Source organism: Apaloderma vittatum, unplaced genomic scaffold (assembly GCF_000703405.1).
Source record: "Apaloderma vittatum isolate BGI_N311 unplaced genomic scaffold, ASM70340v1 scaffold40675, whole genome shotgun sequence".
Lineage (NCBI taxonomy): Eukaryota > Metazoa > Chordata > Aves > Trogoniformes > Trogonidae > Apaloderma > Apaloderma vittatum.
The window spans coordinates 7,848-33,603 of NW_009719653.1; the positions used below are offsets into that span (position 1 = coordinate 7,848).

General features: G+C 41.0%; 1 protein-coding gene across 7 annotated transcripts; it reads right to left on the minus strand.

The window, feature by feature from the left end:
• Window positions 1–761: 761 nt before the first annotated feature.
• Window positions 762–25,131, minus strand: CHN2 (chimerin 2). Of its 7 annotated transcripts, none has more exons than XM_009870697.1 (7): window positions 24,694–25,131; window positions 18,041–18,125; window positions 15,422–15,595; window positions 13,556–13,633; window positions 6,869–7,006; window positions 3,959–4,064; window positions 762–1,594 (listed from the first exon to the last, which is right to left on the minus strand). In XM_009870697.1, the coding sequence occupies exons 1-7, from the start codon at window positions 25,129–25,131 to the stop codon at window positions 1,423–1,425; spliced, it is 1,191 nt and encodes a 396-aa protein (XP_009868999.1). In that variant the 3' UTR covers window positions 762–1,422. The 7 variants fall into 7 exon arrangements, with proteins under 7 accessions (XP_009868999.1, XP_009869002.1, XP_009869000.1 ...); XM_009870700.1 differs by having other exon boundaries at window positions 24,829–24,939; XM_009870698.1 differs by lacking the exon at window positions 6,869–7,006 and having other exon boundaries at window positions 24,694–25,127.
• Window positions 25,132–25,756: the final 625 nt, after the last annotated feature.

Genomic DNA, 25,756 nt, shown 5'->3' on the forward strand with positions numbered 1-25,756 from the left:
TATCATAGTTACACATATTTTTCAATTTGAATAGAAACATGTACTCCCTGAAATAATTCAGGAAACTGCATCACTGAGTTACCAAGCATATGACACAGACGATCAAGATGAGGGATTATTAGATTTTTTTTTTTGTATTGAAATTTGAGTTTGGTAGTAAAGTACGTTGATCTTCTATGCTTGCAGAAACATCTCACACTGAGAAACAGTTTTAACATTAGGAATAAGTTGCAGTTAGACTATGAACTCTGTAGGTCAATGTTTGTGAGGGGAGAAAAATATTAAAATTTGGTAATAATTAAATTTACCAACTGCCACATTTCCTACACATTCTTTCTTTCTTTTTCTTTTTTTTTTTTTTTAAACAAACCATCAGGAAACACATTCAAGATAAATACCTACATTTTTAGCAGATTTACTGTACGTTTATAAATACAGAAACATGACAAAACATAACTCGATTTTTACAGAAAAACCAAATCCTTCATAATTAACCCCCAAAAGTGCTAACTTTTCAACAAGGCCAGAAAACATCCAGTGTCCCAGCATCACTTAACTTACATATTATTGTAATCCAAGACAAATCTGGCATGTGAAACTGATACTACCACCAGGACTTTTGAAAAATTCTTAATACCATATTTTACATGGGAGTGGGAAAAAAAAAAAGAAAAAAAGAGAAAATACTATATGTTTTGGGAAAGAGCAAATGGCTAAAAGTTTACAATCTTAGAATGCTAGTGTCTAAATGCAAAGAAACCTAAGAAAAGCTGGAATACACACAAGAAAAGAATTCTCCTTCAAAACACTTGCAGTGAAAGAGGTATGTCAGAATAATACTGCATTAGTGGTACTTGTTTTCAATATATCATAGCAAAAATGCAGGAAAGAATTAAGTGGAAAATAATCAATGCACCGCACTGATTTCATAGTTTGCTAAAATAAAATGCCATTCTTTCAGCTAGTTAAAGTAAAAATATCTTTATAATATAGGTTCTGTTTCACAATTGACATATATAATTATGTCTCATGGAGAGGGAAATGCATAGGTGTATACAAGTAACACTGATTAAGTACCTTTTTGCTTCTCTAGCCATATTAAAATATGTTTTGTGTTTCTTAATAAGTTAACAATAAAATTGTTTGCAACTTCTCAAAACAAATATACATCTGAGGCAAGGCAAAAGATACAAGGTAAGAGGATTTTTTTCTGACCTTTTTTTTCCCTTCTACAAAGAGGCATATGTCTATGAGACATAGGCTTTCCCTAAACATTTTGGCATCCATCTGCAACTTTGCAGAAATTGAAGTGCAGTCAAGGAACTCTTCCTCAATGTTTAAAAAAAAAATTAAAGAAATGTTGTTTTTCCTTCAAACTAATTATTTTAAAACAAATGGCTTTGAAGCTATGCCTCTCTTCGTCTAAAAGAGAACATCTTCATTTTCTATTAAAAGCTGCACAATTAACTTCTGGTACCGCATGTCATTCAGTGTAGCAAGGGTACTGTCCTCTGGAGGTCTCATTAAAGTAGGCCCAAACACTATTCCCAGGTTTTCAGCATTCATAAAATTCTCCTTTTCATGTAAGGTAACTCTAAAACAGAAAAAAAAAAAAAAGTAAGTAGTTGTTTACTTCTCAGAAGAAAATAATATAGGCATCCTAACCTGTAGTCCTGCTTCACATGAAGCATTGGTAGATAATAACATTTTTTCAGCAACAATTTTTACTTTCATTCAGTATAGTAACTGTTCCCACAGCAAGTACAATGTAACCATGGTGGGGCTGTGATTGCCAGAGCCTTTAAACACCTCTCGTGAAACTCTTACATGATTTTTCCACGTGTCTGTCCATTAGGGCTTAAGCATTAGTAGCAGTTGCTTTTCTGAAAAGCATAATCATGATTTAAATGATGATGTACAGAGTCATCCCCTAGGCTACAGTAACCACAGTTCTCTGGCACGTTGTGCTTGGTGCGCCTCATGCCAGAGGTGTGGGGGTGCTTCCCAAATACCCACACAAATTTTATTTTGACTACCAATGACCCCCATGCTCCCAGACATGCTTCCAGCCTGTGGGAACACACCCCTTCACACACTTCTGGCTGCCTCAGGCCAACTAGCAGCTGAGTGGTTCTGATTCCTTGTCACACTGTAGGAGCAGGCTGAATCCTGGAGCAGCCTGGAGAGGCAGCTTGCTAAAGTCAGGCTGCTACAAATGTCACCCACCTTTGACAGAGAACAGACACACTTCTAGGAAGGAGCCATTATGTGACGTGAGTCACATAATGTAAATACAAATATAGGGAGTCTAAGTGTGACTGGAGCAAACAAAGACCACCAAGGGTTGGCCAAGATATAGAGAAGTCAATCCTAACTTGGAAAATCAGCCAGGCCTGCTGGGAAATTAAGTTTTTCTCTATATAATAGAGCTGGATCATACCAGTGTTGTCCCAGCAAGCCTTTGGCATTTGAGTTTGGCCCTGAGAGTGGTCTTGCACTGAATCAAAGCCTGTACTGCAGTTCATGAAAAAAGAAGGAAGACAAGTCAGTACTTGCCCTTTAAAAAATTGCTGCTGAGACATGAAAGTACTGATTCTGTGTGCAGGACACTTGTCTACTGCCTCCACTGGCCTTCTTAAAAGCCAGCATGGTCCATCCTGAGTTGTCCATGCATATGTGCTGACAAGGGTGGATATTTTCACATCTCATTTCTGCAGAGTCTGAGGAAGTTCCTGCATGCCCACATACTCTTCACCAAAACGAAAAAAACTTCAATTGTAATGACCTGAGCTAATTCAAAATAAGGAAAAGTCTCTGCATAATGAGAACCTGATTGAGCATGAAAGGCACATGACACAAGCTCTCTGATGCAATTTTACATGAGTTGAACTCTTTTCTTTTTAGGTTGCACTAATAGTGCAGATCAAACCCAGAAAATACTCCAAATTTGCAACTCTGTTGCAAGTAGTGAGACAACTATGACAAGATCGAGGATTGCTGTACAAAAGGCAAGTAGTTTTATTCATCCTTTATCCTCTTTTCCGTTGTTTCCAAGTAGCACCCTAGATTTTACTCAGAAACAAGGGATATCTTGGGCAATATATCCTTAACTGAAGGCCCGCTTTGAGGTGACAGTGCTAGTCTTCACTCAGCTTCAGTTTTTAAAAACTTACAAAGGAGATTTCCTGAAGCATTTTAACACCCAAAGTAGCAAAATGGAGTCAGCATGGTTTTGAAAAACAGTTTTGCTTGAAATCAGTGAAAGTGAGGCATCCTCTTCGGAGCAGTTCATAATCTTCTTAGGTACCTAGCTGGAAACTTGGAAAACTCAGTACGCTCCCAAGTCACTTTCAAAAATGAAATTTAGGCACTTTTGAAAATTTTGTATGCCTTATGAAGCCTTATGTATGCCTAAAGAAGCTTTGGAAAGCAAATAAGGCAGTGTATTTAAAACCAAAAGAGATAATCTATAAGGGCCTATATTGCTTTTACTAGCCATACAAAAATAGGACCTGCCAGACTCTTGGCTTAACAGTGATGGGAGCAAACAACTTATAAGAGACAGCTCTTTCCTTTTAGGGTTATTGTTCAAGAAGACAAATCAGGTGGTCTGGGGAGGCAGAAGTAAAAGCATGATCAAGTGCCTTAATGCAGCACATCCAGCGCATCTCTGCAGTACCTACCATTACAGCCGTTTTCAGACACTGTCTGTCTTAGAGAAGTGTGACAAATCTCAATTAACTCTTCAAAAGTTTGTCATGATCTGCCAGCAGAAGGATGTATGCTATATATATACACAGCTTATATGCATTTATACAAATACAGCTTATTTGTAACATTATTGTTTTAGTGGCAGTGCCCCAGTGGAAGCTTTACTGGCACTTTCTGCAATATCTGTCTTTCAAAGCAGAAAATTGTTAAGCTCTTCAACATTTATCCTGCATGCCAATTAACTCACTTTTTGAGATGAATCATTAGGTATCTAAGTGTCTCGTAGTGAGCAGCAGGGAGCAACATCAACACTTCATGTATTGCTTCTAGTCTTTCATCAGGGTTGGAGATTTCTGCAAAAACACCAAACAGGATTAATGTTAATAGGGTTTTCCATTTGTAAACAGCAATAATCCAGGAAGCTAACTTAACTATTATGGAGTCATTTACAAGCCATTGACTGTGATTGCAGGGATAAATACTAAACTCATGGACATGGAGCTTATCAGCAACTTCTGCACCCTCAATAAAAATGGCCTTACAAAAAAATTAGCAACAAAGACCACCCAATAGTTGTCTCTATGGTCTGTAGCTCTGTCTACAGGCCTGTATAGGTACAGTACCCGAGCTTTCTTAAGTGCTTTGTAATAATCTGCCCAGAATTGTCTCTGAAATCTTACATAAGATTACTTCTATTAGCCTTCAAAATGAGATAGTAGTGTGGATATATGCTTTTAGAGACTATGATTGAATATGTAAGTTTAGATAGAGATTGAAATGGCATGGAATTATTTAACAAAGATTTCTGAATGTGTTTAAATATGTAGGTATCAGTGACTGGAGAGCATCAGTGCTCACTTAAGACTGTTTGACAATCTCTCTTAAAGTCTGAGCGGGACCTGCATGTATTTTACATGAGAAGTGTAGATTCCTAAGCTGTGAACTGAATCAAAGATGGCACCAGGAGCCCGAAATTTTATTTTAGAAGTTTAAGAATATTTATGTCCTGCTTTTTAAAGACTGGTGTATCTACATCATAGGAACTGCTTTCTCTGGGCATGTTCTTTATGGAACAAGTGACAGGCAAGTAAAATTTCTCTGTTGAAGAGAAAGAGGAGAGCGCAGAAGAGAGGCATCTGTGGTTGCGTGAGGAGTGTAAGGTGGGGTAAGCCACAGGGGAGGGGAAGGCAGCACAGTTACACAGACAGAACACTCCTTCTGCAGCTTATTGATATACTGGGTGCCATTTCAAAATCACTAAGGATACCTCAGTTTTGGCCATACTGACTACCATCAGTGGTCCACTCTGGCCTCCAATCGGGAGACGTGGAGGCACACCATCCATAACGCTGCTGTCTCCTTTGAGAATGCACGTAGAATTAGTCTCAAGGAGAAAAGGCAACGCAGAAAGAACCGTGCCTCGCCAACATCGCCTAAGGAGACTTCCCGCTGTGCCTTTTGCAACCGGACTTGCCTATCCTGCATCGGCCTTTTTAGCCATCAGCGCGCTTGTAGCAAGTGTGGGTAGAGCCCTTCCCATATCTTCGTTTGCAATGCCTAGCCATGATGATGATGATGATGAAGGATACTTTTTAAAGAAGAAAGCACACTCCTTAGATACCTCAGGCCTTTGACATTTTTGCTAATAATCTGGTTTTGATGCAATCCATCTGGTGAGTTTTCATTAGTGACTACCATTACGTGGAAGGCTGTGCCCCAGAAAGCAGAATTTGAGGCAAATCTCAGCTCCTTCTGCCAACATTGTGGCAATGAATGCTGCTGTCCTTCCTCCTTCCCTGACAACATGCACCCACGACCTGCCAGCTGTGGCAGGGGGGTAACTGCACGTGCCTCCATGTGGACATGGACTTAGTGAACAGTGGATGTACCTGAGCAGTGGGGCTGATGTGCTCTGTGGGGTGTCTCATCGCTCTGATCCCTCACCAACTGATGGAGGTGGATGTGCTTGTTTGCAGTGCAGAATTGTTGCCAAAGGAGACCAGAATATGGGAGATGGGGAAAACGGAAGGGAAATGGGACACACTCTCAAGGCTCAAGGCTTCATTCAACCCTGACACCTCACTGATCACCCTGCTTTGCATGTGTCTGGCAGCCAGCACTGCAGACGTGACACCAGCCCTGAGATGCTCCCAGCACCAGATGAAGTCCTTGCAATGGCACTGGACATTCTGCCTCTTGGTGCAGAATTTGAGTCACTTATGAGAAAAGAGCGACTCCACTCAAAACCCCATCCAAGGGCACGTTGTAGCTTCACTGACGGACACTGAAAAGACACTTTCTGAAACTGGTCAGTTATTTTGATAACCTATATTTACTTTTATTTTTTTAACCCACATGGTGTCCCACTTGATTGGCCCACTGAATGGCCTGGGCTGGAAGGGACCTTAGGGATCATTTAATCCAACCTCCCTGCCATGGGCAGGGACGCCTCTCAACTAGATCAGGCTACTCAAGGCCATGTCCAACCTGGTCTTGAACGCTTCCAGGCAGGGGGCAGCCACAACATCTCTGGGCAGTTTATTCCAAAGTCTTGCCAACCTCATACTGAAGAATTTCTTCCCAAGATCTAATCTAAATCTATTCTCCTTCACCTTAAACCCATTTCCCCTTGTCCTATCAGTGAACACTCTTGTAAGAAGTCCCTCCCCAGCCTTCCTGTAGGTTCCCTTCAGGTACTGGAAGGCAGCTATTAGGTGCCCCCAAAGTCTTCTCTTTTCAAGACTGAACAATCCCAGCTCCCGCAGCCTGTCCTCATAGCAGAGGTGCTCCAGCCCCTGGATCATCCTTGTGGCCTCCTCTGAACACGCTCCAACGGATCCACGTCCCTCTTAAGGTAGGGGCACCAGAACTGGATGTAGTATTCGAGGTGGGGTCTCACAAGAGCAGAGTAAAGGGGGAGAATCACCTCTCTTGACCTGCTGGCTACGCTTCTCTTGATACAGCCCAGGATGCGGTTGGCCTCCTGGGCTGCATGAGCGCCTGAATTCACAGGTGAAAGATTCATGTGAAAGAAGGACATGGTAAAGAAGCAACGAACAAAACAACATCCTTGCTTCCAATTTGTGGTCCTTCTTGTCTGGGCAGTTTTATGGGAAATGTAATTAAAGATCAGTACAAATTATTATGCAGTACTTACTTGCTGCCTCTATGAACTTGGAATAGGTGTCGTAGGTGATCACGGGAATTGGTAAGTCTCTGAAGTATAGCTTCAGTGCTCCAGCAATGATGTTTATGTCTGGATAAATACTGGCAGAAATGTCAGCCTTGTCACCATCTAGAAGAGGAGGAAGAAATCTCTTTGCAACCAGCCTAATTTTGACTGAAGCAAGGCTAGGCTTCTAATTCAGATTTATTGTGTCTGACCCAACAAGAAAAAGCAACCTGAAAGGATCTGGAAGGATTAAACGAGAATATATTGCTACCAACTTTACAGTATATGAATGAGGTGTGGTAGTTACTTTATCTTTTAATAAACAATCCATTTGCTTACACCTTTTTGAGAGGCTGGTGATAACATCAACAGTATCTGCAGGGTACCATCTAACACCTAATGTTTAGTGTTGGGGGAAAAATCATGTTAATATATTTACTAAATTTGGCCCATTTATTCACTGAAAATAAGCTATTAATAACTTGTTCTGACATTGTATTGTGTACTTGAAAATCAACGCACAGGAGTGCGAACCATTCTCTTAATTTTCACTCGGGGGAACAGAGGCAAAAAGAAATAACATAAATTTCCTCAGGAAAGCAGTTGGAAAAATCAGAGTAAACATCAACATATTCTAAGTCCTGCACAGATCTAGCTATACTGATTAGCTAGTAAGAAAGCTGCCTTATTTTCTGGATGTCCTCTAATGTCTTAATATTCGACTTATTTATTTATAGCAAAGATTTGAATTTAAATAGACAAGCTATGGCATTTAGCTATACAAATTATTCTGAAATGTGGAACGCAATTTGCTAAATGAATATGGATACTTGTAATGGATGAACAGCTAAAGAGATGAATTATGCAACTGAAATGACATTCTGTTTGCCATGTATTATAACACACTCAGAACTCCATTACAAAATACTTTTAATCACATGAGCTTACTATCTACAAGTATTGCTGGTGAACCATTGACCAACGCATGGCTTGCAAGAAGTGAAATTATAAGAACTAGCAGTGAGGCAGCATCACCATTATTTCTCAATTTCAAATGACTGCATCTGTTTTGTACTACCTAGTACCCCCATACCCACATTTTCCTTCAGAATGAGAAATTCTACTGCCCTCACCTCCTGGGGCCTGTCCTTGGCAGTCTTCCAGTGGAAAGATTGGGTAGGATACTGGTCAAGTAGCGGCTCAGGCTGTCTGGATTTAACCCCCAGCTTTACCTCAGGCTTCTGTGAGATCAGTTACACCCTGTAGTCTTTATTCCTCTGCTTTCAAGTAAGGATAATAGTGTTTCCCTCACAGGAGGTGGTGAAGATTAGGACCGTACAGTGACTGGGGCAATATGACGTTACGCTTGCTTGAACAACAGAGAAGAGTTTGCTTTTATCTGCCCGGAGGTGCAAGCACAAGCTTGGGCTGTTATCACCAAGGTGCTGACATGCTGTAAAGCCATTGCCTTGCTTGTCTCGCAATAACTACTGCTTGTAGACATGCCGTGATGCAGACAGATGAGTGGGTGTGCTTGATACATGGCATTGAAGATGATGATGAAGGCTTTCACAGCAGAGTAAAAGAGTTTATATTGATCGCAGACGTTTTATACAAACCTGTGGCATTAATCTTGAACAGATATGTCTTGTCCAATGTATGCACATAATTCTCATTAAGACTAATAGCACTACATGTTCTCATCAAGGGGAGATTATATGCTTAAGTGTTTAAAACAAGCAGCCTTTCTTGATGCAGCTGAGCAGTCTGAATACATCCATCAGCATTTAATTTAATACAGCATCAATAAGCCCTAGGAGGATGTTTACACTGCCCCAATCTTTTGTTTAATCCACACGTTCCAGGCACGGTAGCATTAGTCTTGTGAAGCTTTGTGTGGAGAGCTCTACTTAATTGATGGACAGCGAGCACTCAAAACGCTCCACTGAAAACAGATACCTCCAAGGAGCCAGCAGCTGCATCAGAACAGATACAGCAAAGCAAAAGGTTGCATCTATTATCCAGGTCACCCATACACTAAATGGAAGTGCTATTTATTTAGTATTTTTCAAAGCAGCCCAGCAAGCTTCCTTAAAGGGGTAATTCAGCTAGAGGCACTTCCAACTGCAATGTGTTTCAAACACACCTCTTACATATTTGCTTATCCTAGGAAAAATACATTAATTCCCAAGTCAAAAATTTTTCTCTTCCCTTCAGAGACAAATGTACATACATTGGAAATGCACTGAGGATTGTTTTAAACTGAGCGTAACAGTACGTCTGTTATAATTTATCTACACATTTCTGCAGCGGGTATGTAGGGGAGGGTGTATTTGCATTTTTGTTTGGCAGATTTTGGACTGTCTTTTCTTTTTCCTTTCAGCTTCAGCAACTGAAGGCCCTTGGCAGGCTGCACTTAATTTTTATCCTCACCAAAATCTCGGATTTGTATTTTTATTTAAACACACAAGTTCGCGCATTGCTAGTAAGGTCATGATACATATTTCACAGAGGCAATGCAGAAGGTACCATTCACTCTTTGACATAGTAACTCTCCTCAAATTATACTAAGTATTTTCAGTATCACTGGCCACACATTAACAAAATATTTTTTTAACTTTTGGATTACAGACATATAGTTCACTTCAGCTTTACAAACCTAATCACACTCAAACCCTGTCATTTCTCTTTCCTTGTTACTTTGACTCTCAACATATTTTAGTATATTATGTTCAAGTTTGAACACCTCAAGACAAAGGAAGTCTTTATTCTGTTCCTTAAAGATTTCAGCTGACTTCGCAGGCCGTAGAAATACATCAATAGCTTACTAGTGAACGACATGGAATAAGCATTATATTCTTAAAGGCTCAGCTATGCCCTCTGAACACTGAATTACATTTCTACTTAAGTTCCTTCCTCCTTAACCCTTTGTTTTTATTGCACAACCTTCATCACGCTAACATGCTTCTTTGTGGTTTTTCTTGGACTTGGCATTTGACAGGTTTTCAGCTGCACTGGCAAAAGAGTGAATGTGAGTTAGGATGCCTCTAAGTACTCATGTAATATTTAACAGCATAATATTTTTAGCAAGTGTGTTGTACCAGCCAGTCGCAGAAACAAGTCGGGGGGGACAGAATGCACTGGTGACAATGGCAGCTCTGTGGATAAAGCACACAATGAGGGTTTTCTGGATGCCACAACACGACAGCTCAACAATGCTGACAGAGAGCAACTGTCGTTCTACAGCACCAACATTCACCAGATTAAATAAATCCACATTATTCCCCTCCTGCTCATTACAAAAATCACTAAAATGGAACATTGTCAGTGCGTCAGAGAGCCTAAAGCTAATTTACAGTAGGGGTATTTATTTACACTCCTTTGGTTTTGGAAGAGAGTTTTAGTTTAAATCGGATGAAGACCAACTTCTCCCTGTTTTAACACCAGCTACCACAGCTTCATTGAGCCCAAATAGTATTATGAGGGATGCCACATCTTTTCCTGAGATGGTAACTTCCAAACCTGTCCTGGCTTCTCTGTTCTCGCTATAATTCTCGGGAAGCAAGGAGCGTCCCTTTGGCAAGGCAGAATTAGCCAAAGGGTGGGCTAGCTTCTCTTCATCGACACCCTCAGCCACACATGAAATCAGCAGGAGAGGCCCCTACGGCCGAGTTGGCCCCTGTGCCTCAGCCCTGGACCACGCTGTCGTCTGGCTCCCATCGCTTGACCAAGAGCTTGGGAAACCCGCAAGCGTGACGGCATTATTTGAAGGTTGCGTCCCACACACTAAAATGAGCGGACTCCTTGCATGTTTACTTTCAAACCCACTTACTAAAAGCTGCATTCCCAGAGATGTAAAAAACGTCCTGGCAGTCTAGCCAAGCACCTGGGGACTGACTTGGAAACGCAGGGAGTGGAGGGAGCTCTGTAAGGCCAGAGAGCAGCGCTCTGCGACCGCAGGCACCACGCTGTGGAACCCTTCTCGTAAACCCCTCAGCTTCCATCTTAAAACTAGTTAAGGTTTTTATCTCTGCTCTTATTAGAAAGTTGTTTCAGAGCCTTGCTTTCAGATGATTAAAAATGGTCTTTAAATTGTCAAACTAAATTTATTCCTGGCCAGCGTATATCCTCTATTATTGTGCCAAGAATATTCATTAAAGAGTTCTCTTCTCTTGTCTGGTTCATATGCCTGCTCTCAGCTTCTCCTTTAACAGCTAAGTACCCCAAGCTCTTTTAAAATACATTTATCTCCTGTTATGTAGCGTGCTCCAGACATGGCCACAGATTTGGCTGTTTCCGCTGCAACACCTTTCTATTAACCAGAACTTAACAGGAATTTTCCATTTTATATTTCTGACATGAATTTTCCTTTTTTTTTTCCACTTTTCCAAAAAATACGTTAATTTCTTGGAGTGAATGGGGAAACAATAGTTCCGTAGAGCTGCCACAAACTTTACTTTCTGAGCAGAAAATGAAATCTGAAAAAAATCTTTCCAGGCATTGCTGGAGGTGAGACCTGCCACCTGGCTCTCAGCTCCCTTCTCTCCCAGCTCTGTACCCTGGGACAGAGATCTGGCATACTGCACACCCTTGAGACAGTCCACTCCTTGCTGCTCTGACTTCTAGGGCTAAGCTGTGGTAACTGGGCAGCAGAAAAGCAATGTTCCTGCCTGTGGGTCTGGGATGCAAAAGAGAGGCTGTCTCTGTAAACTTGAATCTGACAGGGAAGCAAGCCCTGAGCTGTCAGATTGGAAGTGTCCTGCCAATTCAGCTTTCTGCCAGCTGACAATCACCTTCTAGCTGCACAGACCACAAGCCAAAACAAAAAAGTCCCTTCCTGCAAAAAAACCAACAACAACCCAACTCCTGCTGCTCTTCCATCTCAGTTCAGGGAGGAAATACTTTCAGAACTGGAAACTTTTGAAAATTCTCAGCTTCTGGTCTCAGCCATGGTCTCTTGCAGTGCAATTCTCATAACAAGGTTCTGTTTGCCCTTCTGCTGTTTTTGGCACTATTCATGGCAACACTCTCATTTTCCTTTTTTAGCCATTTTCCTCCATGAGATTGTTACATGAAAATGAAGACACAGCTTTTTATCAATTTATGCCCAAAGGTTTTCCCCACAGCCTTTGCAAGCAAACTCAGTTCTTGCTTTCTCTGCTTCCATGTTTACCCACGCTCTTTTTCTTTTGGAGATCTGATACTGCTAGTGACCTTGCTCTTCCCGTGCCTAGGTGCTGCCTTCTTTGTTAGTAGATTACACTTTCTTCCTTGCTATGGGTCTAATTCAAGTGTGTATTGCCACCAGATCATGGCATGAATATAGGCATGCTGTAATAATAAAAGATATGCTGTCTATGAAATTGAACTGGCTTCAATTGTTCGAAGCATTTGCAAAGGACTATAGTTGCAGCAGTATTCAGCTCATGCTCAGACAGAAATTTCCACCCGCTTTCTTCAAACTTTTCCCTCTTCAATCTGTGCTTCTCCTTGGAGGAGATTCAGCTCACAGAACAAAAGAGTTTGCCAGGCCAGATCTACCTGTAGGGAGCCAAGTGGGACCTAGGCGGGCGGCGACCCTCTCAGTAGCACTGCTTCATGTGGCACATCTGCAACACATTATCTCCCTCTGATAGCTGTCGTATTGCTGTGCATCTCTTCTGGCCAAATCATGGCTGATCTACATGTGCATATGTTCACAACTGCAGCATCCAACACATTTTAAAAATGCGTTATGTTTTAAAGGATCTTTCCTTACAGCATTGAAACAATCATTCTGGAAATTCCTAGTTGAACTTTCTTTGCCAACTATGACCAACTATCTCCAAATAAAAAAGTATTCAGGCACAGTAAATATGAGATGTGCCACCCAGAGACCTAGCTGGCCCTGCCCAGCCTCTCCTGGAGCCCCCACACCTCCTGCCCATGGTCCCCCAGGGCCCCCAGTCTCTGCCTCTGAGACAAATATTTATGTAACTTCTTCAACGTACTTGAAAATGTGCCTTCTGTTGATGGAAGTCCCTACTCTGCACCCACTTACATATATTCTTAAAATTAGGCCTATGTGCAAAGACTGTGCACAACTAGAACCAACATAATCAGCTCAATTAATTCATAAGAGCTACTAGCGTGGTAATCAGGCAGTGTTTTAATCATTAGCTTTTCAATACGCTGTACAACCAGTCTCCTCAATGGTGCTCTCATCTGTCGTGTGGACACGATCACATGCACAGTGGTGCAAGGCTTTCTACGAGGCTACCTGCAGAATGACTTTCCAGTTGGAGTTCCTGGTTCTTAAACTCATAAACGGATTATTGTTTTGTAAAGCACTGAGTCTACTAAAGATAGGACTAAGAACTCTCCCCTGGTACTATCTAGGTTCATACTTGAACTAGGAGCTGAGGCTATCTGCTACGTTGTGCAATCATCAAGTCCCTTGAGCACTTAGCCTTCTGCCTACTTACTGTTTAATTATTCCTTCCAACTCTGAGATATGACTTCTTATGAAAAGCTCTATAGATTAATTTAAGAACTCAGGACAGGTTGCTTTCTCTACTTCTGTTTATTTGGCAGTTTCATTAGCATGGTACCTAAATAAACCCCAAAAGAACTGAAAAGTCCTGGAACAGAAAGTTTAGATTAAAAACTGTACAAGATTAAAAAGGGGCATACCTCGATCAAAGGCCATTTTCACATCTTCAATGTGCTCAGTGAAGCCTGAGACTCTATAGAGGCCCTCGGACTTTAAACCTGAAACAAAAAGGTTTAGATTAACTTCACTTCAGTACTCAACAAATATTCAGGCTTAAAAACAATAGAGCAAGAACAACAGACCTAAATGTAGCAAAATATTAATTGCAATGTGAAACTCTGGAGCATTTCAGGAAGGATCAAGATAATTTTAAATTGTTTTTTAAAGGATTCGAGAATTTTAGAATTTATACTTTCTGATTTTGGTAGGTACACAGTTGATTATGTCACAGCAAAATGCAATTTGCTAATGGTGAGGCATGTGATGCTATGATTTATTCATTTTATGCCAGAGATTTTCCTGGATTTGGATATAATTAATACAGCTTCAGCGGTCTCTCTTCCTTTTACCAGTTGCTTAATGATAAATAACAATGCAAGAGACTGTCTTTCACTATGAGCACAGTTGTTCCCAGTTTTGCTGTCAGCTTTTACTTATACACAGCTGACAGATGTGACAGATACTGTTCTTCTACACATCAGCACATCCTTTCTACAGTTCTTTCACCAGAAGAGACCTGCTCACTTGCACAACTCTTCCTCATAGCTCCACACTAGCATGAAATGCATAGCAGCCCAGCAGAGCAGGCAGAGCTAGCCAAATGGTTACACACACATTACTTATTTTAATCCCAGAACTCCTTATTATGACTATACACAGTGCTAACTTACTTATAAGATCTAAATATGCTTTGTTTTCTTAAGAACAAAATCAGTATCTTACACAGTTCTATGGTAATTAAAGAAAAAAATTTAAAGACATTGAAAAAACCCAGAGAACGGGCAGCAGACTTTATCTTAATCAATAAATGTACAAGTAAGTGATTAGATCTCAAATGCAATGTAGCTTCCTGCTATATCATCAGAGTAAAGCTCTTCTGTCTTAGTCCAAACTGTTCTTTCTATTTGTCCTTGCAATGATGATATAATCCTGGCAAAGCTTTAAGGAGCAGTGCAGGGGATTTACTTGTAAATCTTTGATTCATTTCAGTAGATGATGTGTGGCTTTGAAACCTCAGTGGCTCATAGCAGTGTGTTGCCATGCAGATTACTGGGATGCCATGAGTTCAGCATTATGGGATTCCTGCGCTGAAGCTATGACCAACAGGGAAATTTGGCTTACTGGGAGCACAACGTACACATTTGTTATCCAAAGCAAAAATACCTGATCGTTACTGTGTTGCATTGCAGGGCATATGGTATTTCTTCAATCTGGCACGTGTCTGTGTACCAAAAACCTGTCACAAGCTGGAGTTTTGGCTGTTACACGCCACCTGAGCCATGGTGTCCATCAATCAGTAGCCGAGCATCTTGCAAAACCTTGTGCAGTTTGTAACCTACCACAGAACGTCATGGCCTGTCACCTCACTGGACTTCGTCCAGTCAGTTGTGTTCTTTTGCCCATAATGCCAGGAAAGGTTATTAATAAGGAATTTGATCTAAACTGATTACTCTGAAATTGTAACTGTCCCTAGATACTTTAAAAGAAAATAATGAAAAAAGACACATAAATGTGAACTTAAAGTTCACTTTAAAGTTCACCCCTTTCAGAAGTGTAATGTAATACATGTTTTGACATGTTTTCAGAAAGCATTTCAGGCAATTGCATTACGAAATGCCACGATTTAATTTTACTAGTTAATGCGAAGCAAAGTATCACCTACACTAAAAAACCCCTTCTCTCATCCTGTCTTCAGCGTGCATGAGCATATTATCCCGTGCTAGCTTAGCACGTAATTCAAGTCATCTTCATTTAATTGTGTCCACTGCTTTCCTAAGCACACAAACCTCTTGCTTCGATCTCTCGAATGCATGAATCCACAACCATCGGCCTCTGGGCATTGTGGGCTTTCACTAGTGTGGTGAGATCACAGCAGTAGACTCGCTTTATCCTCTTGAGGTCTGGTTGGCAGTCGTTGGGCACGTATTTGGAGCACTGCTTATGTACGTTCAACCCGCAGTCTGTAAAAAAAGTTACCCAGGTTAATTAATTAATAGTAACACTGATAGGGCTTGCCTAACAATTTATTTCCTTGGGCCACATCAAGTAAGGGGCATAACTTCCTCATCAGTCAGTAAAGCTAGAATAAATAAGATGGAGATGAGAAAGAGAAGCACAGAAATCTGTGAAAAACTTACGGTGAGCAAAGTGAACTCCAGCGGAGTTGTTAAAAAGCTATAAAAGCTCTGGATGTCCCTCACACCCCTCTGAGCCAGAGGTGACGCTGGTGTGGTCTGGGTCAGTTCACCGCCAGACATGTAGCTCTGAGTGTTGCAGCTGAATGTCTGTGACTTAACTTCTGGGTATTTTTATTTAACCTTTTATAAAATTACCACAGAAATGACTGCTTTCTGCTGGCCAGCTTGTGGCTGAGGGCTGCTAACAGATGAAGGACCTAAGTTTCACCTGAGCACTCAAACTGGGAGAGTGCCTCCCTTCCCATTCCCCTTCCTCACACCTGCAGTGTCGCATTTTGGCTCGTTCTGCCACATCAGCAGCCTCCCCATCCCTGTCTCATCACTTCACTGGTGACTAAAGTGTCCCCTGTATTTAGTCTGTATGTCAGTTTACGCATTTAAAATGCTGGGAAGGGCATGATGTAAAAAAAGTGATTCATTTTACAAACGGTTCTTGGTGTCTCACTGCAGAGTCAAATCCTACTCCTGGTTGAATGGGTGGGTTTCTATTAAACACCACTGCCTGATCTCAATGAATTGAATTTTTCTCACAGATTAAAACATTCAGCCAAATGGATTTATAATCCTCAGTAAAGCAAACACAACCCTCATGAATTACATTATCTCACATAACTCTGATTCCTATTTTAATGTCTTCTCAGTCAGGTCCATCACTGACGGTACCTTTTGGGATAACTTGACATGTCTAACCTCATCACTAACAACTTATTTACTGTATTTTTCATGTTGATTTACTGCCTGAATGTAATATGTAAACATGACTATCACTTGCAGCACTTTTCAGTATTATTCCCTATAAAATATTAATCAAGCAAAATCATATAATCACTACAAACACACCTACACATTTAATGGAATTGGGAGGGGCTTTGTGTGTTTCTCCATACACTTACTACTGCATAATACATTTCTGTTCTATGAAATCCAAACAAATGTGAGCAGCTGCAGTTAGGATCCTCCCTGCACTGTTTTCAGTGCTGCTCCCCAAGTATATGAAGTTAAACCCAAATGCATCTGTCTACTTAGAGTTAAATGTTGGTAATTTAATGAGGGAGAGTATTATGTTTCATACTAAATAAACAAAAATTTTGTTAAGTTTAATATTTTATGTATGTGAACAAAATACAGTGCTATGCATTAGCGGGGTCAGTTTTGCACACTTGTGTTCAACATCAAATATCAAATATCTTGAAAAATCAAACTACTATTCATTTCCCTCTTTTTTATTGTCCTTCTCGGATTCTTTGTGTTACCATTACTCATCTACGGGCAGACAAGATGTAGCAGTAGCTGAGATTGCACTTATTTTGAAATGCATTTGTGCATTTGTGAAAGGTATTTTGATCCTGCAGACTGTGGTCTAAACTTTAGGTAACAATCACCCTCCCACAACCTCCTCTACCCGTGAAAGGCAGATGTCAGAGTCAGATGCGTTCAGTGCCAGTCTGAGATCAGGAATGCCTGCAGGGCAGGGCAGGGAGAGGTAAGACAGAGCATATTCAGGTGAGACACAGAAAGGATTGAAGGTCCATAGAAGTGAAACCCCATTTTCAATGCACCAAATACTATTCCACTTGCTGCATTCAAAAAACTCAGGATGTGATGATTATTGCATTTTTCCAACATAATTATGTTTCACAAAAGAACTAAAAAATTCAAATAAGCACCACTAAAATGCGAAGACAGTTACAGAGACACCAGAAAACCAGTCCTTCTAGGAAAATGAAGGCCATATTTTTCACTTTCACCCAAGGTGGGATGCTTCACGATTACAGCAACATATGGTATTTTTGTAGGAAACAGGTTAACAGGTTTTTTTGCAGACAAGGGCACTTCTTGGCAATTGGTGGCAAAAAGGATGAGTTGTGAAGCCTAGTTGCTGTCTGGCTCTGCCATTTTCAGGCCTTATTTCTTAAAACATAAGAACATTGAGGGATAACTTAAAAGATCACTTCTTAATGTATACACCAGGGGACATACACGACCAAGGTACTACTGAAAGGATGTTGCCTTCAGCGACCAAGAGCTGATGGCTTCATTTCTAAATCAGCTAATGGGGAAAAGGACAACACTTTAACTTGTGCGGGAGGATTTCTTGCCTTGTTCTGTAAAGTAAGCCCTACCCCCTCTCCTGCAGCGAGTGCAAGCAGGGGGTGGGAGACATGTCTGAGCACTTCAAGAGAATGACAGAAAATGTTGAAGGGCTACCTGAACACCTCACTCCCTGAGCGATGAGACCCCACATGAAGTTGGCACAGTATTCACACCAGTGTGGACCTCGAAACGTATGGACCTGTAATACAAATGGGGGGAAAAAAAGAAAAAGAAATGGGGTCATTGGCAGGCAGATGGTCTGACAGATGGAACAACTGAAATGGATAAACAACAGAAGACTCAGTAGGAGGACATCTTTAGCACCCAATGCCTACATCTTTTCGAAGTCTAGATGAAATAAACCATGGGAACAGAAATTTGCTTTGATCTTGAAGTTTATGTTTCAATAGGCTTAACATAACAGAGAACCAGGCTGCGTACAACACTGAAAACAAATCATTTTTGCTAGCTGACATTTTAGCTGTAGCAGTGGGGAGGAAACCAGGTTCACTAGTCAAAGGAAAAAAATGTAAAACTAATAATCCAAAGAACTGTAGTCCGTGCTTTTATTTCACTAGTTCAAACAAAACAGGAATGTTTCTGAGATGCTAACACTCTTCAGCAAATCACTTGATTGGGGAAATGCAGTGACAGGAAGCCCTTTCCAACGCACCACATTTTGGTTCCCCATCAATGTGTGCGACCACAGATCTGGCGCACGATGTGTGTTTTAAGAGCACTGCTCAGGTTTAGACACACTATCTGAGTATAGTGCTACGTGCGCATTTCTGTGCAACAACACTGAACAAAACTGAAGGTGATTGCTGTAAATTTTTATCAGGGACGAACAATTTGTGCAGCTCCCCCAGGTAGCAGTTGGGTAATGATCTGATTTTGCACACTGGAACCCATTAATGATAAAAGCAAGTGACACCTTTCCTCATTCTAGTAAGCAAACTGAATTCACATTGAGGAAAGATGCCAGTGGGCTCATTTTCAGCAGACCAAAGCTCATTTTGCTACAGTCCACACAAGAGTAAATAAGGAAGAATAAAACGGCCTGCGTGCTGACAGAGCCGACGGCTCCCCAGCCAGGTTTTGCATATCACCGCTGCTTCCTCCTCTGCTTTTTCAAAGGCTATGGCAGAAGACCTTTTTATTTAAGATGCATGTTCCGGTAAGGTAAGCATTCCATTTTCATTGAAAGGAAGAGTAAATTGTGAGGTCTACACCTGTGTGAATGGCCATGGTATGAGCTAGTTCTGGCCAGAGACTTAATTGAGCTTAACAAAACATAAATCACGCACACGCCGGCTGCTAATGCTTTCTTTCCCTTCTCTCCACTCCTGGGATGGCGAAAGCTGCTCTTTACTTCTCATAGAGTGAAAAATGGTCATTGCCCTTTTCAGATAAACTTGGTGAAGTTTTAAGCCAAGCATTTGGCTTGCTAATGTTTTCGCCCCATTTGTCTGCAAGATTACACAAGCCTGTACTCTTGAGTTCATTCCCCAGGAAGATGAAGTATTGTGATTTTAATACAGACCTCTCTTTCTGATTTCATGATAAAAATGTGGGCCTGACCACAAATGACTCCTGACCAACTACTCCTAGTCAATAATTGCATGAATAAGCTTAAAACAATAGTAATTCTTCCTCCCTTTTATTAGCAAAAGGTCAAAACTGGAATGGTTGACTGGTGGTATTTATTTTTTGAAATGGTATGTTGCCTCTCAGAAAAATGTGTATCTCTGAGAAAATAACACTTGGCAATGAAGTTTAAGATAGACAGACTGATATAGACACATACTTCTTCCTCTTTTCATCTTACTTTATATCTTACTATATTTCAGATGTAACTTTTAGTGGGAGTGAATGGCTCTACCGGTGACTTGAATTTCAGGCATATGCTCTGTGTGAACTTCAGTGGAGACAAAGCTACAGATACAATTAATTATGTCTGCATCTTTGCCATTTACAGACTGATAGCCACATAATTAGTAGGTCTGCACCTGTGTTTAATTGTAGGTGAAAATCTGCTGTGGGAAGATAGCTAACTATGTCTTCTGCTTTGCAGCGGTTTACGAAAGCTAACCTCGTGAGAAGTGGCTGTAAAAGCTCATTCAGGATTTTTAAAACCACATAATTTCACATTTGAAGCCCATCACAGTTGCTAGGATATTTGGGGCTTACTTCCTCACTTCACATAAAGCTTGTTTCAGATGATCTCGCTGTGGCATATTTAGCAAATGGTAGTTGATTATTTCTTGATCCCTCCTGTCATTAATGGGAAACAGTCCTCGACGCTGACTGAGGGCTGCATCTGTGAAGCGCTGACTGCGCACCCTTCCCTTGCTCCCTTCAGCTTGATGGCCCTCAAAGGTTTAGCTCTCTGTACCCATTCACTTCAGTTTTTCACGGATCTGCATTTTAACTCAAATGGCAAATGAAATGCCCTGAGAAAAGCGAGTCTTGGTGGTTTCTGGTCAAACTGAAACAGAGAAATACTAGCTAGCTCTAACTGAAAAAGGGGGATCTTCACAAGCTTTTAGATGAAGATGGAAAAAATATCATAAGATGCAGTTTTGAACTCTCTTATAGCTTGCCATTAATTTCATAAAAATAATGAAGGGTGTTCTTACGAACACAACACTCGAATGCAGCCTGAAGCTTGCACATAACACTTTTGAAAGGCAAGTAGGCCTTTTGTCTGCAAGATTGGCCTCATTTATGTTTTAAACAAGGAGAGGTAAGAGAAGATCCTAGTTTTTTGAGATAGGCTTTTAGGTTTTGACACATCTTTTGTAACGGCATGATTACAGATGGCCTGGGCTTAGATTTTTTGAAACATGACCAAGAGCCATTTGTTTTTGGTCTCTACCCTGTCCTGCAGTCTGAGGAGACCTCTCTGTGTACACATAGCATAGGCCTGAGCTGCTTGGGCTACAGTCCACATGTAATTCCAACTTTTAAGAAGAATTTACAGGGAAGCATTTTTTCATACGGGTGAAAACATGATGTTTCAGACTACACATCCTACTTTTCTTGTTCAGTCTTTCATCTTTCCATGATATCTAACTCCTGTCTTCTCCACTCTATTTCCTTTCCAGCCCGTTCAATGAAAAGTTCTTACATTTATCCTCTCTTCTCCACTGGGCGAGCTCATCCAATACTGGACTGCGTGCCTGTTCTTACTACCTTCCTGCGCTCTCACCTTCTCCTTTCAGCCCTTCGGTGCCCTTGCTCCCAAATGGCAGAATTCCCCCTGCGGATGCTATCTCATACAGTTTCAGTCCAAACAGTGTTCACAGTGGGAGAAACTAAGACCACAGTTAAGGAATACCAATACAGTGGCAAAATAAAATAATAATAAGCAATACTGCAGAAACAAACTAAAAATTGCCTTGATTTGAAACACATGTTTTTTACTGGCATTATGTTGTGCTGTTTCTGAGACAATTTTGTTGTTTATCTGACTGAGTTTGAAGACTTTTATTTGCATCCAAAGAAAATAAGAGACTTTTCAGACTTTTGCCTGAATACATGCACATTGTACTCCTGTGGACTCCAAAAAAAATGAACCTGAGCTCTTTGCAGGGAAGAAGAGCTGACTGCTGTTATTTTTGTTTAAATACATACACATAATCTTCATGATGCCTGTAAAAAATGCCTTCCCCAAACCCTTTGTCTGCCAGAAGCAGTGTTTATCTGCAGTGATTAACACAAAGAGAAATTTATCCCAGAGCCTCCTTTCTCACAGCAGATCTCCTGACTTAGCCATAATCAGCTGCTTTTACTCCACTAGTCTCCCTGCAAATGGCATTTGCCCATGCAATAGTGGCAAACAGACACAATATTGTGATAAATACACATTATTCAGAAGTATTTGCTCATCTAAAGCAGCATAGAGGCCCTCTCAATGAATTCCCAGCCTAGAACAAAATGTGTGGAGCATCCCCAGACTCTACACTTCTGCCCTTGGGCAAGAGGTGACCTCACCACCCGCTGGGACCCCACTGAAGTTGGCAGGTAAAGCACAGCCTGAAGAGCCTGCTGGTTCCTAACTGCAATGAGATGCAAGAGGACTTTGAGATCCAGTTAGGCTGACACCCACATAGTTACAGAAATACCTCTGTGTTTTTCTAAACAGGGCTTCAGAGATTTATTCTCTTTCCTGAATTACGGTATGTCTACACTGGCTTATGCAAAGTTGTCCCGCCAGCCAGACGCCAGCTCCAAACCTAAATCCATGTGACTGTGTTGTGTGCTCAGCTTAACAAGTCAGTCTGGATACTAAATCTTTTTTGGTTCATTTGTCTCAAAATTTGGAAGAGAGGCTGATGGAGAAAGCACGGATGCTCAGAACAGTGTAACCTGGCACCCTCACTCTCTAAACTCCAGCGCTTCTTTTTCATTTTTTATATTAGCTTGGAAAGGACGGAGGGAGATCCATCCTTGCTCTGCATTTGTGTCTTGAGTCTACTTCTTCCTTTTGCTCCTTCTCTCCTCTGGTAGATAAGATCTTTGATGTAAGAGGTACAAAGACCAACCTTGCCAAAAACGTACCCTTCATTTTTAAGATTCTTCATCAAAGAAAGGACAAAAGCTAAACAGTGTCTGTTTGTTCATGAAGAATGGCCTATGGCAAGATTATGATGGACAATGTCACACATAACCTTTGTCCCCAAGAACTGAGATGAATGATACAATACATGTCAGTATTCACTTTAAAATGGGGAAGACAACTCTCTGAATGCCTGCAAAGCAGCATTCTCTTCCAGATAAATCGCATATCACAGCCTGAGTGGTGTCAAAAGCCATTCATAATTTTTCCCTAAGATCCATACAGCCGTTCTTTCTCTTTTAAATAATTTCTTAACCCTTTCATGTAATGAATATGGAGTATATGAAAGACACTAGACTTTAATTTAGACATTCTTAAAAATCTGAATATTCTACTCTAAGCATTCTAGCCACATGTTTTGTTCAACTAGACATGTTTTAATACACTTCTTTGAAAAACTAATTGTATTTGCATAGTGAATATATTTGTTCATTAAGTAAATGTAACACTTTTGACAGGCCTTTCTGGACGATTTATTTTTTGTAATGTTTCTTCTCTAGATTTTTTTATTGCCTTTACTTGGATAAAACAATATTTTTCTGCTGTCAAGCTTTTGAATACAGATATATTTTTTCATCATGTGATTTTATAGTTAAACTATGACTCTTCTAAAACAGAAACTGTACAACAGCTAGATTGTGCAAACACAAAGTTAACTGGGCACATGTCCAAATATAAATCAAAGCCAAAACAAGGGGAATTTTGAAGAGGAAAGAATGCATGGGTCAAAGTGGAAAAAAGTCTCAGTCATGAGAAAATATTTTCTAGTTAAACTAAAATAGTTTTGATATTAAAATGACAATGAGGGCAAAACCCAGAAAGAATGGAAGCTGGTTTAATCAAGTAAGAAAACACAGAGTATTTCGCCTATTTTCTTCAGTGCTGATCAGTGAGATAAATATTGACTTTTCTATAGACTGGGTCAAGGAGGGGGAATGAGAAGAGGGATGCTATTATTTGCTTTGCTCACTAATATTAAACTATTGATTTACCAAGTACAGTGGAAGCACTGCAGAGGAGAGCAATGCCTGCACAACTGAGTATGTGGAAAAATAGGAAGTGAAGCTTTTTTGCTAAACTGAGAAATTAGTGAAATCATTTTAATCTGCACTTCTCCTTTTTTGACAGGCCTGAGATGAGTATCAGGAAATTCTCTTTCTGCTAATGAGTTGAACTATTCTGACAGCAACCCAGATCAGCATCCTCAAGGAGCATTAAGTAAACTGAGGTTCAAAGCTGAGATGCATTCCTTTCCCGTCTTGTTACTGCCTCTTATTCTGTTTGGATCCATCACGATAAGCACCAAACCACAATCTGACAGCATTAGATACGGTAACTGGCTGGCACGCTCTGAAACCAGCACAGTCCTTTTTGGCAAAACATTTTAGTACAAGCTGCCTGGAAGGTCTGTTTCCAAAGCTGAGTCACTTCCCTGCTGCAGCACGCCAGACACAGCACTTGGGGAAAAAAAAACCACCCCTAATCTGATTCTCTAAGTATAAGACAGCAAAAAGAGGATTCATTTAAACATCTCTGTGTTTGTCCAGCTACTTGGTTTAGTTTGACAAGCAAACACAAGCTCAGATCCTACAGCTCTGTGGGACTCTGAGAGCATTTCCTTAGCATATGGTGGTGGAACAAAAGCTAGGAAACAATACCACCGCTGTGCTCTGCTTTACTGTTAGGGAGCCCTCACGCTCCCTAAACTTCTCCTGAAAACATAAATCGTCCAATATGTTTACTGGTAAAATGCCGCTCACTTCTGGTAACAGCTAGATTTTGAAAAGTGGCTTTTTTCTCATTTAAAAATGGATACACCTTAAGATTAAGACAATCAGTATGAAGTATTTTGTTTCTGAATAAAAAAGCAAACTGAATCTGGGCAAAAAGAGATAAAATGCCAGTCAATTAGTGTGCTGAACAGCAAAACCACTATTTGGATTAAGGGCCTGGGTAAAAGCATATTAAAAATGCAGTCAAGGTAACTTAAAGTAGAAAGAAAAATGCTTTTTTCAACACTTTTTTCAGAGCTGGTATAGAGGAGTATATGAAAAGCCCATCACAGCAAAAAATAAAAGGCATCTAACTGGAACTTTTTAGCCAAAATTAATAGGAGGTTGTGCTTACCTTAAAATTGTGTGCTTACCTTAAAATTGTGTGCTTTTTCATAGTTGAAGTGGTTGTCGTTTTGAGTTAAGGCTGCTCTTCTGACCAAGGAGGTGATCTGTGAATAGGCAAAGAGTTTCAGAGGTTGCCACAAAAGTGCCCCCTTGACTCCCACCTTCACCCCCAGGGCCACAGCCAGGAGCTCTTGGCGCTTCCTTCCTCGCTTCGACTTGTGAACGACGGCACAGGTTTTCTCATTTTCCAGCCACAGATCCTCCGAGAACATAGCGCTGGGGTCCCAAATCTTTTCCCTGTCTTCCTCGGCGCCCGGGAGCCTGACTGCAGTCAGTACGGCACAGTTCGTCCAACTGCTTCTGATGTTAGACAGCAGATTTGAAGCAGCTGCAGCCCATTCTGCCGAGACCTCGGGCATGTGACTGGAATGGGCCGTCTTGTGGGACGGAAGGAGCTTCTGCATCTGAATAAGTAACGGCCTGTGCCGTGCGATTTCTTAAGGCAGATGTGTGCCTCGAACAATAGCCTGAATTCATACACTGAGGAACCTTCCCCCCGCCAACCCAGCCCTCCCCGAGCGGTGGTCTCCAGCGAGGTGCTGCTGAAACACAGCGTTACAGCTTCACACCCAAAGGCATTTCCAGGGACAGATCGCTTCAACTCCACAGTGAGTTAAAAATGAAGAAACAAACAAAAAGCCCTGGGGAAAGCCCCCACAACTGAATCTGATGTTGCATCCAATTACACTCAGGCTCGGAAACTTATCAGCCAACAGCCTGCATGCCAGCAGATTAAGTCCTTAAAACCATGATGATTGTTTAATCTTACAGGGCTAAAAATCTCTCTCTCTTTTTTTTTTTTTCCCCACATCCTGTACAAGGGGAAAAAATCCAGCATCTCTCTGAGCATTAATAGCACTTTCATGTCATGTTTTAAACCAGTGTATTTTGCCAGCGTGCCTTGGTAGCACAGAGCTAGCTCCCTGTTGGGAAAGTTGAAAGCCCAGCTGGGACGATGTCGGCAGAAAGCCCTGTGCAGCACAGGAGTGAAGGCATCAGGTGCCACGTGCACAGCCCTATTTGCAGAAC